This window comes from Anguilla anguilla, chromosome 5 (genome assembly GCF_013347855.1).
Source record: "Anguilla anguilla isolate fAngAng1 chromosome 5, fAngAng1.pri, whole genome shotgun sequence".
Classification (NCBI taxonomy): Eukaryota; Metazoa; Chordata; class Actinopteri; order Anguilliformes; family Anguillidae; genus Anguilla; species Anguilla anguilla.
In genome coordinates, this window is record NC_049205.1 from 42,873,465 (window position 1) to 42,886,559 (window position 13,095).

Here is a 13,095-nt window from a genome sequence, read left to right on the forward strand (position 1 = left end):
AGTGTTTAGCTAGGTCCCGATCCATGCCAAACACAGCTCTTCCTCAATATAAGCTGAAAATTCTCTATGGATAGTAGAGACAAGTTAACCAGCATAAGCATTTTTAGTGATTATGCAGTACTTATAAAGGAGTCATGTAGTCTTACGACCCTCCATAAGGCACTAATGTGCTTTTCTTGGACTCCTCAGTAAAAGCCGAAATCATGACATTATAAAAGAGAAAATCCAATGCTTATTAAAAACACTGTAACAAAATGGTCTTAAATGAACTTGTGGAAGTGCTTTCCTTGGCCACATGTTGTTGCTAAACTCAGACTGCTTTAAAACAGATGTTGTACAGGCTGATAGGAGGTGGGATTACACCACGTTCTGAACCGAAGGCTGGGCTGCCTGTGTCTCAATGGAGCTGACGTCCGTGTTTGTCTGAGTGAGGGTGTGTGCTTGTGTGTGTGTCTGTCTGAGAGTGCGTGTGCGTGTGTATGTGTTAGCGCGCATGTCTGAGAGCGAGTGTGTGTGTGCACGTCTGAGAGTGTGTGTGTGTGTATATGTGAGCGCTCAGTCTCACTCTGCCGGGTCTCTCAGGGTAAACCCCTCTGGAGTCCCGCAGTGCTCTGACATCACCCTGTACCGCCCGCTCTAACTCCCTCCGCCCCCTCTCCCTCCCTCTCCGAGCCCCACTGGAGCAGCACGCAGGAGCCTGGCGGGAATGGCGCTGTGGGGCTCACGGCCCTTCAGGAGCAGTGTTTCATTAGGTCAGCAGGGCCAGGCCCCCGAGGGATTAACCCGCCACAGCCTCTGGACCTGCGTGTGCTCCCCGCTACCATCCGCTAAGCAGAGCAGCCTAATCTCCACAGCGAGGAGGAGAGAAGAATCTCTCACATGCACACAGGCACGCACACAAGCACACAGACACACACAGAAGCACATACATATACACACACACAAGCACACACAGAAGCACATACATATACACACACACACACAGAAGCACATGCGCACACACACACACACACTCACAAACACACGCACATAGACACACGCAAAAGCACACACATGCACGCACAAACACACTCCCACGCAAATGCACACTCACTCTCAACAGGCACCGCATACAAGGAACAGACAGACAGACAGAAAATATACTTTCAAAACACAAACAGACACACACACACTGGTGCACACAAAATCCCTGATGGATCAAATCCACGGCTCACACATCGAAGCCTAAAGTAAATAAGGCCAATCTGTGCAGCCACTGACCCGGCTGAAGGGTTTACTCAAACACACTGTGCAGCATTATTAAACGGGAACACTAACTGTAAGAGGAGAGCTGAGCCAGGGAAGAAAATCAGGCCTCCGAAGGGTAATAGTATCTGACATAAAAACTTTACGGATATTCATTTTCTCAGGCTGGTGGTAAGCCAGATTTATGATTTTCATAGAGAAGCTCATTGTATAACATACTGGAACAATACCTTTATACAGTATAATAAAATCATACTGTATATTGATTATAAAAAAGGCACTTAGTTGAGGCACTAAGTGACATTACCACCAAAAAGAAAGCTAGAGTGAAAAGGGTAGCACTCACACTTCTTTATCCAAAAGAAAGAGGAACAAACCTCATTCACACCACGTACACCCCATTAGGCGTCAGCCAGAACACGTTAGCGTCTCTGTATAGCTAGCTCGAGTCTGGCACAAAGTAGGCTACATGTGGTGCGTTTGAGGTTTTTCCGCATTTGTTAGATAAAGGCAAGCGCGTGCTACCTCTCCCATTCAAAATTTCCCTAAGAGGTGATGTCACGCTGTCGCCTGATCGTTTGAAAGTGGCATCTGATTATGACATCATCGTGAACAGCACTGCAGGGAAGTGCTGTGATTATCTGAAACCAAATCCCAACTGCCTCAAATAATTACCCCTGCATTTATGGCTTCATGAAGCCCTGCTCGGCCATACCGTGTAGCATAATGGGCAGGGTACTAGGCTTGTAACCCAATGGTTGCAGGTTCCAGACAGAAGAACAGTGTTGTTGTAGCCTTGAGTAAGGCACCAACCTGAACAGCTTCAGTATATAGAGCTGTATAAATGGACACGACGTAAAAATCCAAAACAGTATTTTTACATTGTAAAATACTGTTGTGTAAGCCTCTCTGGATAAGAGCGTGTGCTAAATGCCAGTAACGTACTGTGACATCTGGACAGAAGAGGTGAAAGGTGTGGTGTGTAACAGCAGGAGGACCCGCCCGCGCTGTGTGAGGGGCCTGAGCGTGATGTGTGTGGACGGGGACGGCCCCTCGCTCACCCGCGTGTTGTTCCGCTCGGCCTTCAGCTCGGAGATCTCCTCCTCCCGCTCCAGCAGCTGCTCCCTGCACATGTTCACCTCCTTGGTGAGCGCCGCGAACTCCTGCAGACACAGAGAGCGCGGGAGTCAGACCGGAGGCCGGCTCCACGCGACACGGGGATCGTGGTGACCGCCCTGCAAACGTCAAGTTTTAGAGCAGTCTGCCCGGTTCTGCTGCTCTTGCACAGTAGTTACAGTGCCGGCATTGTGACTCATCATTAGCCACTAGATGGATGCACTTGATATGAACATGAATGGATGGTGAAACACAAGATACTCTTTTCATAGTTGTGAGGATCTTTACATCACATCCAAATGCTGTCAAACAGACTTGGGTATCGCACATCTCTGGGACTGACAGCTCATATTGTCTGTTTACATGACAGGGAGTGTTCAACACAAATTTGATTCATTTCCTCTGTATCTTACAAAATGCGTGGGTCCAAGAAGTTGAAGAGTTGAACAATCAAACCAGGATTCATACCGGTGACCCTAGATTGTTAATAATAATAATAATAATAATAATAATAAAAAAATTCAGTGACTACAGTATACAAAAACAAGAGCTACACAGCGTATTTATTAAATCTCTCATACAGTTAATTCACATTCTAATATCACGCCTTTATTTTGAAACAAAATAGGTTCTAGCAAAGTTTGTGTGGGAAGTGATACAGACAATGTACAATACAGTGAGGAAGATGTCAGGCCAACACACCGCATCACTTTCTCAAATAATTTCCATTTTGTTTGAAAAAAGGGTCACGTCTCAAACGTCTGTACAGGCACCATCAGTGGCTGTGCATGGCTTGTCCTATAGAACGAGCGGGCTAATTCATTATTTACCCACAGGGCGCATTCTTAGGAGAGAGGGCGAGTACGGAAACGGGGGCGCGAGCATTACTGTGAAAGAGGCCCGAGGAGCACTACTCCGGCTCACAGGAAGAGCTCACAGAAAAAACCCACAGAAAGGGCTCGCAGAAGAAAACAGTCTTTGGACAGCAGAGAGTTTAATCTGTCTGATAAGAGGGTTAGGGGGAGTTGTGTGTGTTATAAAAGCACCGATTGTAGGGTGGCGTGTCCTGCTAATGCGCTGGCGCCCGTTATTGACACACCCCGCGGTCTGGCGTCCAATCCCGACTGCGCGAGCGCAGAGGGGCCAGGAGTCGCACAGGGTCACACGTCACTGGCCACAGCTTAGCACAAGGCTCTCGTTTAACTGTGCTCCCTGAACACAAACTCAGCCCATCCCAGGTGGGAGGGATGTGCTGCAATGACAGGGAAACACAGGCAAATAAAATCATTTATTAGAGAATAGAGAGTAAGATTAAAGACAAAGATTAAAGAAAATGAGATTAAAAATCTAAGTAAACTTGTAGACCGCAATCCTGGCAGCTAAGTACTTCAGAGCGTCGAGCACCGGCAGCTCCATTCTGGTTAGAAAATCAACATATCTGGTTTAACATAAAATAATTCCACGTATAGAAACAGAAATTCCTCCAAAGACCCAATAATGACATGAACAAAAAGTAATTACTTTCTCAAGCACCCTTTAGGGCAGCATAATCTATGCGTTAAAAAACCGACAAGGCCAGCAGACTGTTCTTCAATAACGGCGCGTTCCACTGTGGGGGAGGGGCCCAGCTACACAGGGATGCTCAACAGCCCCTCCCCTCAGTTCACCCTGAGCCCCGCCCCCCCCCCCCCCGAACCCCAGGAGAGGAGCATGGGAAAGGAGCTGGCCTTCTCGACAATGCCCGCTGCAAAATTTAACGGCGCCCTTCAAATACAGTTACAGCGTATCGCCGAATTTGACACGTACGTTTCAAAAGCGTTCTGCCATGGGAGACGGCCATCAGCCATTTGGCAGGCAGCAGCGTCATTTTACAGCGTGGTCTGCGCGAGACGCTACGCTTACACTGCAGGCTCAAACACTACTTAATCTGACAAGATCAGTGACTAACAGCTGTTTTACTGATGAGTATCTTCACCTATTTTGCCTTAGGAGGAAAAACGGAGCCTCTGGTGCGCAAATGATTGTAACTAACGGAAGACGGACAACGCGCATAAAATATCCAGCCCTCGGCTGAAGTGTTAAGTGCTGCACTTGAGCGCCGTGTTAATCTTGGCTGCATTTCCATGACATTATCTCCGCATTCGTTCAGCTCATCCACTCATGAAGCTCCTTTCAAGGAGCAGGTAGCTGACGTTCGCGACGCCGAGCTTCACATGCTAATCTTCCCACGCCTGCCCCCAAGTCGACTCCAGTGCTCCTAATGTAAATATAATGGTTAGCCAGTGGCGTTCTGGATTGTGAAATGCATATTGGTTTCGGTGGGGGAGGGGCGGCGGTGGTGGGGGTTGCTGGGACTGAAGCCCGGCGACGCGGAAGCTCCTGGGAAGAGGGCGAGGGACGAGCAGACGCGGCGGAGCGGGGGCCGAGGCTCGTATCTGACGCGGGCCCAGGGCCAGAGTCACACGCTGGACGGCCATTCATGCTGCCTCCCCTCCCCCTGTCAATCTGCCCGCCTCGCAACACTGTCGCAAACTGCCAGCGATATGCCGCTTTCTTAGAGGTAGGCTGCCAAGTGATCCAAAGGGTAGGGTGGGAAAAAAAACATGTTCCGCACTCTTAAAGGGACAGCGCGCCGTTCACATCGCCCGTCGGATCACATCCACGATGCTCAAGTTCAACACTAGCTCAGCTCTGATCTGGGCTGCGCTGCGTTTTTATAGAAAGAGCCACGGTTACGAAAAACACAGGCACACAAACAGACTTGCAGGATATCATCCAACCGGGTGCAAAGCCACAAACTCACTCTGGGAAGAAGGAACCCAATTCAAGTTGAAAAGTTCAGTTCCTAAGCAGGGAAGCCAAGTCAGAGTCTTAAGCAAGGAGGAAACAGGATGACATAAATGGAAACAGAGGACTATTTTAATGTATTTTTAAAAAGAGACAGTACAGGGAAATTTGACCAATCAAAAGGAAAAGAAGCAAGGCTGAACACTGACTAGCCTGTTTAATGAAGCACTGCATCCTGCAGGCATTCTGTATAAAAAATATTTCATGACATCTGTGTGTGAGACATAATGGTCGCAAAGTGCATGTTCAGGTGAAAAAAACAAACCCAGGATACTTCATTTTACATCTTTTTCTGATGACTCAGGTCCACCCTGCCCAATTTGCTAAGCAGAAAAGCATGTGTAACCAATTTAAATATCCATCGTGCATTCAGAGAAGAGTAAAAATGTTGTTTTTAAAAGTATTTGTTAAATATTAGATTTGAGAATCTTGCTCTGTTGCAAAAACAGATGGCACAGATCCAAAGTGATCACACACCAGGGGGAAACATTTCAATGCAGTTACAGCTAAAATCAGCCTTCAGGCTCAAGGTGGTATTGGGAGGAAGCCGAGAGTCAGAGTGGGGGGCGGGGCAGGGCCAGGAGGGACCTGCTGGCTGGTGACCACGGTGACGAGGGGCCCGGCAGAGGTGGCTTCGCGGCGCTGCGGCCCGGTGCCGTTCTCACGGGCGGATTAGGTTCGCGGCTGCGCGGGGCGGGAGCGGGACAGACGACACCGCGCTTAATCTTCCTTTCGCTCGCGAGGCCACCGGGATCCATTTCAGGTGCGGAGGTGGGACAATGCCAGGGGGAGGCGCTGTGGGTCCCTTTCTCTCCGTCTCCCAGGAACGGGGGGTTTACGAGAATGGGGGGGTTTACGAGAATGGGGGGGGTTTACAAGAACGGGGTCGCCGCGGAGACCCAAGGCAGCGGGACCTCCTTCCCTTGACGTCGTCATGTCAAAGCCACTTCCTGTTTCCAGGGTAAATACCCAGCAGTCCCCCTGAAGCATCGCGTGGTCATAAATACACCCCTACCCTTACCTAACACCTCCGTCCCCACAAGTCTATAATACTGTGACTCAACTGAACTGCGTGGCTGCAGCAGCAGGCAAAAAGCCAGCAAGACTAGTACAAGTATGACCAACTCATACAGGTACAGCACACACGCATAAGAGGAATAACTGCCTGTAGACATGCCTGTGACAGCAGCAGCGTCGGCAGCTCTGTCACTGGAACAGAGGGACGTATATTGAATACAGCGCAGAGCCCCCGTCATGAAATATGCATGCCCCAGAAGGCCGGAGTAATGAGTCAGGCTGGCGCGGCCTCCCGCTCCCCGCTGCACATATGTCACGCAGGTAAAGCATCTGTGCAAATTACCCCTCAGCCACACACCTGACGGCTCACAATGCCACTGCCCCAGTTACCCGCCACGGACAGCCGCAAACAAAACGCTGCTATTAAATTACCCACAGTGCTTTGCTCGCAGAGATGCATAATGCTACGTGACCGGTGACAGTAATAATCACCTTTTAGCACAGAGTGTTTTTTTTTTTGTAGCGAGCACATATTAACCCACTTAAAATGGCTACTGCACTGGTTTGAGTCTACTGCAAGCTAATGGCCCAGCTTCCTAGGCCAGGTCTCAGGACAGGTGGAACGAGTTAATATGGGAGTATATGGGACTTCTACCGCTTGCATTTGCTTTGCTTTAAGACGACCATTTATACTGATGTGCTGGTGCCCCATTTGGTCTGAGCAGCTCCAGGTGTCCGAATTACTGCTAGTTCAGCAAAATCCAGTTCGATAACGTGATGAGGACTCCGCAAGGGGGGCCAACGATGCGTGAAGTTCCTTTGTGTGCGAGAACGTCACGCCTTGCCGTTTATTTAAGGTTGCCCTCCACCTCCTCCTACCTTTCTGAGCCTCGAGCACAATGGCATTCATCAGGTTACGTCTTGCGTGCCGCAGCAGTCGCCCGCGTTTTAAAGGAAGGCCGTAAATACGGTTAATTTGATAGCCTCAGAGGTCTGGAATGCGCGGTGCTCCCGGAGGGGGCCGGCGTTGTTCCCGCGGGCGGAGGCTTCCGTTCCCCAGCATGCGTTAAAAGAATCCGAGAGGGCCAGACGCAGGAGGTAGGGCTACTCGTGCTAAAAGGCTACTCGTGCTAAAAGGCTACTCGTGCTTTAGCACGATCTCAGAGGCAGAGTGGCAGTATAACGGGCTGATGAGCGAATCAACACTGCAGATCAGCGATAAGGCCCAGTGAGGGGGCACCCATCACTCCAATAAGCTCTCAGGGCAGCTCGCGTACAGTCGGGGGTGGAGCTACTCGCCTGCTAACGTAGCACGTCCAGGCATGTGACCCGGACTCAGAGGCAAGCAGAAACACACAGTCTTTATTATCTTTTTAAAGAAATGGTATGTTCAGATGCTCAGTCGGGAGCTAAAAACAACAGGAGATACGGAACGACCTCGATGCCGGATTTAACTCTGCTCATCCCCCTGGTCTTTCTGCTGAGTTTAGAGAATGTAACATGTACAGTCCTGTGATCACATGGACACACATTAAAAGCTACTACAAATGTGATTATGTCAACCTGAATGCAAAAACGACATTTTCCAAACTCCAAAAGTACTCTCCCATTACCGTCCACATATGCTGACCCAACACAAACAGTCTCCGATATTGAGTAAACGGGTAAAAACAAAAAAACACCGTTTAACAGGCTATTCTCTGCAACACATTTGTCAACACTACGATATTGCAGGTTAAATATTTGACAGTTGGCCCTTCACGCAGAATCCAGCTACTCCCTACAACGTACGCATATTTCCTCACAAGCCGCTTGTGAAAGCGGCAATTACAGACCGCCGGTTCAGTGAGTTTCCAGCCGGCCTCCCTTCACGTCGGTCCCCTACGCAGGGCGGGACATGATGGGAAAAACAGGGCTGACCCGGGGAAAGATCTCAGCCCGGGCCTCTGCTGTCGCACAGCGGTGTGAACTCGGGAAGGTCTGTCGGTCAACGGTGCCGGGCCTCGGCTAAAGACTCAGCCGCGGACTCTGCACCGCGCTGAACTACCGTCGGCGAGACAGTGAGCTACCAACGCTTTCGGTTTCACCTCTTTGTTTGCACATCAGTGGCACTCTCGGCGCCACTCCAGGCTTCCGACTTCATAGAGCCGCCGCTGTTTGCGTAGTACACAGCTTCTTCCATTTTGCACAGGGCTAGCCAGAGCTGCGCCGGGCTGCGTGGCAGGAGCTACATGCCCGACCTCCCCCTGAGGGGTGGGATTGCCGCAGATCGGCGCTGCCTGATCTTTACCTCCAAACTGTGCCGCGGTCTATCTGGTCGGCCGTTTCGCTGGGATCGGCGCTGGCAGGATGTGGAGTGTGGACAGAAGTGCTGTTATTTACACAGCTTGCAGGCTTGTAAGCGTGCCAAGATCAGTGACCTCAGCTGGATGAGCTGGCATGGGTCAATACCACAACAGAGAGAGGGAGAAACCATCCATAACATGAACAAATTGGGCTAAAACCAGCAAGACGTTTAACTTCCAAAAATGAATGAACTGAATACTTTCTAATGCCTTAAACATAATATCTGCAATAAATACAGACTTTTAAAAATGTTATTACAAACTTGTGGTTTCAGACTACCCTATTGTTCCCCCAGCACTGTGCCCAAATAGTTCAAAAGGCAAAATTAAATTAAATTTAAAAAAGTCTTCTGAGTTTTATGTGCTTGTGGAAACACGTGCTTCATGGATCGTGGTAGGATAAAGAAAGCCTTTCCACTTCCTCATCTTGAGCCAGCTAAACGGGCTGACCAATGACCTTCCTGCTCCGGGAAGGCACCTCCCACCTTAGCCGGAGTCTGTCGCCCCCAGTCAGCTGAAACTGTGAGAGACACAGACTTTTAGCTGAATCTGCAGGCTTTACTAATCTGTGAAGGCAGGTTTCCCCTTCCTGGTCTGAGATGAGTAGCTATGGCAACAGAGATACCATTTGTAATTGCGTATTTAGAGTTGTGGTATGCAGCATTGTACATATTTGGCTGGAGCCCAATCAGTTTAGCATCAATCTGTAACTGCAAATACAGCACAGGGCTCCATTCATACACTGTTAGTTTGTTTCTTTTTTTAAATGGAAAAGGGAGACAAAATTCAATGTGTAAATTGCCAAAATACCAATTTCCTAAAAACTTGGCTAAAACTTGCTGGCTCATTCCTCCAGCACACTTCTTTCCTAGCAAAGTATGCAATTAGCAAAGTATGTACACAACGGATTAGCCAAGGGCAAGTACCTTTACAAAGCTAGTGATCCACACTTTGAGATTAGCTAAGAAGCTGAGCCTATCTATACAAAGAGGGAGTACCTCCCATTGATTCCACAAGGAGTACCATGAGACCGCATTAAGGTATCTGACTTGGACGAATTTAACATGGAAGAAGCTATTTACAAATTCACAGCACCACAAACTTCTCAAACCAATGTTTTGCTTTACTGCCAAACTCAGCGTGCTTCAGTGAATCTGCCCCAGAGCTAATAAAGTCACTCTCTATGACAACGTGCACATCCTTTAGCACTGCCGTGTTGTGCATTTTCCACAAGCTAACACCTGTGACTCATCACTGACAGTTAAAGCCATGGATTCTCATATCAGGACCTCAAATCCAAATCCAGCCCTGGGTTTCTTTTCCCCCAGGTAACTGACTGAACATTTAGTGCTACTGATCGACCAGACACATTCACACCTGACTCCCAGGTAAAGGGAAGGTGGAAAACCAGTAGTTCTGCGGACCTAGAGGGCCGTGATTCGAGTAACAGGGGTTTAAGCTTTCCAGAAAGAAAATCCCCTCCACAGTAAAATTTAAATGTCTGCTCAACATGCAAAAGCGCAAATAAACTCTTACGGACCACTCTAATACTGCCCAGTATGGCCAGACCGTGCACCGGTAAGACAAGGGAACGATGTAAGGTCACGTTTCAGCATGATTTCAGTATAACGCTCCACTACGGAGTGCGATACTGACAGAGGACCAGCTGCCGCTCAGAGCCCAAAACAAACAGCTGTGGCTCACGCCACAATAAACAGAGGGACAGCTTGCAACCCACCTGTAAAGAATTCAGCTTAAGGTTTTAAAAGAGGCCACAGACCTGTGGTCACCTCCCCCGATTATGTATTATCAAACTCACAATGAAGGCTCACACTCTTAACTGATGAAAAAACGATCATGTATTCATTACATCAATTTAAAATTGCATACGTAAACCCTAAATAAGCACGACTATGGCAAAAGCAGGTAACTTGATAGGTGGTCAATGACTTTGCATATCTCAGTTGGCCACATGCCACATTTTTTCAAATGTGAGTAGGATAGCAAGATGACCCATCATGTAAGCCTAATGCTCAACAACCATCCCAGAATCACCAAATGAACTGCAGAATCATCCACTGGATGCCAAATTTCAGCTTCCTAATTTTGTATCAGGAAACTGAAAATGGAACTGTTTTCCACAGCCATGCAATATTCGTCTTCAGTTAACCGCATAATGCACGTCTAAGTTAGAATATTGCAGGTTTTCATTTCATTTCATTCTTTACATACAGTACATAATGGGTACCGGGCATGAGGATTGATGAGGAACCGCTTGCTCCCAAAGGAAAACAGTCAACCACCCACTTACATTACTTAGATTGTTTTAACCAACACAATTAGTGGGAGACACAGATCAACTGACATTCACAGCCACATTACCCAGGAATCACAAATTAATTGTCAAATGAACCCGACTTACTAACCCTAACACTGCTGCAATTATCATGTTGCGGGGAGAAAAAAAGGGCCTCCTTTTCCCCACTGGCCGATAACTTGACCTTGGTGAAGGCATGCGGCTAGGCATTCTCTGCAATTCCGTGCCTAGTACGCAACAATTAGAATTACGCTACCGACAGTTTAATTTCTGTTATTTTATCGTTCATTAATTAAAAGGCCTCTGAAAGTTTTAACAATTCTCATGTTCTATATAGCCATATATTGCAATATTTGTAGGGGGAAAGTGGTTAAAGTATGTGTGGAGAGGAGTAAAAAAGCATTTAAAATGGAAACAGATGGAGTTAACCATTAACTTATCCTTTCTAAAAAGAATTAATAAGTAAAGCCCAACACCAGCCAATGCTAATGACAGTGTCCTGACGTGGTGACATCCTACAATTCAAAACTCCAAAATCAAAACAGTTTCAGTCCACATTCAAATGACTCCTAAAATTTGCATACTGCGACATGTGCACTTGCATCAAACTTGAAATTTCACTAAATTTACACCGCATGCCCTAGCTTTAAGATAACAAGAAAGACACTTTGGAGGTATGGGGGGAAGGGGTATGGAAAGAGAGAGAGAGGGCAAGACTGAAAGAGAGAGAAAGGCGGCAGCGAAGGAATGTGCAGTCCGAGAAAGAACAGAGCCGGTAAAAGCAGCCATTACGCAATTGCATTTGTGTGAAACATTCCCATTTTCTTCCACCGTGAGCTCCTCTTGTCTTCTCCGGCTCGGATCACATGACCGAGAAGCCTGTTCCTGATCGAAAACAGAGTGGGGTGGGGGCGGAGGTTCCGAGGGGGGACTGGGTGAAGTGGTTGCTTTCCCACCAGCACAAAGCCCCCACTGTACTGCAGAAATATAAATACCGTAAATCTCCCGACTCAGCCGGGAAGGGCTCCTTTTAATACAGCAGTCACTGGGAATCGCCAAGAGTTACAGGACCTGGCTCCGACAGGTAAGCCATACTTTTGACAAACACAAATTACAAAATACTTTCCGCAAGTCGCCGAAACGAAACATTTCCAAATAACAATAATAATCTATATTTGCGCTGAAAGCCTATTTCCCAACCGCTTTTCCCGGCCAAAGGGAAGCCTGCATTTTCAGCAAGGCATTCTGCTCTATACTGAAAGCTCCCGGTTCCTTTGTTCCACATAAAAAGCACTTTTCTATGAACACCACAATTTACAGCTTCCAAGACCTGCACGGTGTATAGCCCCTCAAAGTCAAATAGCAATATGTAGCGTGTCGCCCTGGAATGTTTGTGCATTCCTGGCGTAAAGCGCTCGCCCAGGACGGAGGGCAGGGAGAGGAGAGGGGTCAGGGAGCGGAGGGCTTTAGAGGCAGGTGGTCTGACCCCATGCCACAGCTCTCTCTCGAGAGAGACCAATGGAGACGTCCATTTAAAAAGCCCTTCCAGCCCGAGAAAGCGGGGGTAGGAGGCAACGTTTTTAGCCTCCGCCGCTAGCCCAGCCATTACCGCCGAGACGGCCTACTGCTTCACCGCGTGGGAGATGGCGGGAGGGGACACCAGACCGTCGGCTCTGGTTATGGCAAGCAAAATTTCACCACCGAATACGCGACCGCACACAAAGCAAGGCACGAAAATGTTCTGAGGCTGGGCTGTCGTTGGGGAAAACAAAACCGAGCTAACTACACATCATTCCAAATGACTAGCTTCATCAAGTCTGGCTTCCAGGGAAGCGTAGCGCGGTGCCAAAAACCAATCAACAGTCGAGAGTTTGGCCAACAACTGTGACAAATTCAACAGTCGACAGTCTCAAGGCGATGCATAGTCAACACGCACACCCACAAACGCTCAGGGACTGACATAATTGCAAGGAATGCAGTGGAATGCCACGCAGTTGCAACCTGGCAAAAAAGCATACGTGTCATTAGATCATGAACTTCACCCAAATCTACCGGGCGGCAAGTAAACCAGAAACTGGACCAGAGTATATTGGCAGCCTCAATAGACATTAAATTGCTTAATCAATTCTGTGCAAAAACATGCATTATTTATATGCACGTGTAACAAGCAGGAATCACTCGCCTGAGGTGCGATTTGAACCCATACCT

General features: G+C 48.2%; 1 protein-coding gene across 15 annotated transcripts in view; it reads right to left on the reverse strand.

Annotated features, from left to right (window-relative positions):
- Window positions 1-13,095, reverse strand: part of ppfia1 (PTPRF interacting protein alpha 1) — a 52,902-nt gene that overhangs the window by 31,865 nt on the left and 7,942 nt on the right. For all 15 annotated transcript variants that reach the window (XM_035417888.1, XM_035417887.1, XM_035417886.1 and 12 more), the window contains exon 3: window positions 2,307-2,408. In XM_035417888.1, the coding sequence (XP_035273779.1) occupies window positions 2,307-2,408 (102 nt within the window). The remainder of the gene's footprint in view (window positions 1-2,306; window positions 2,409-13,095) is intronic.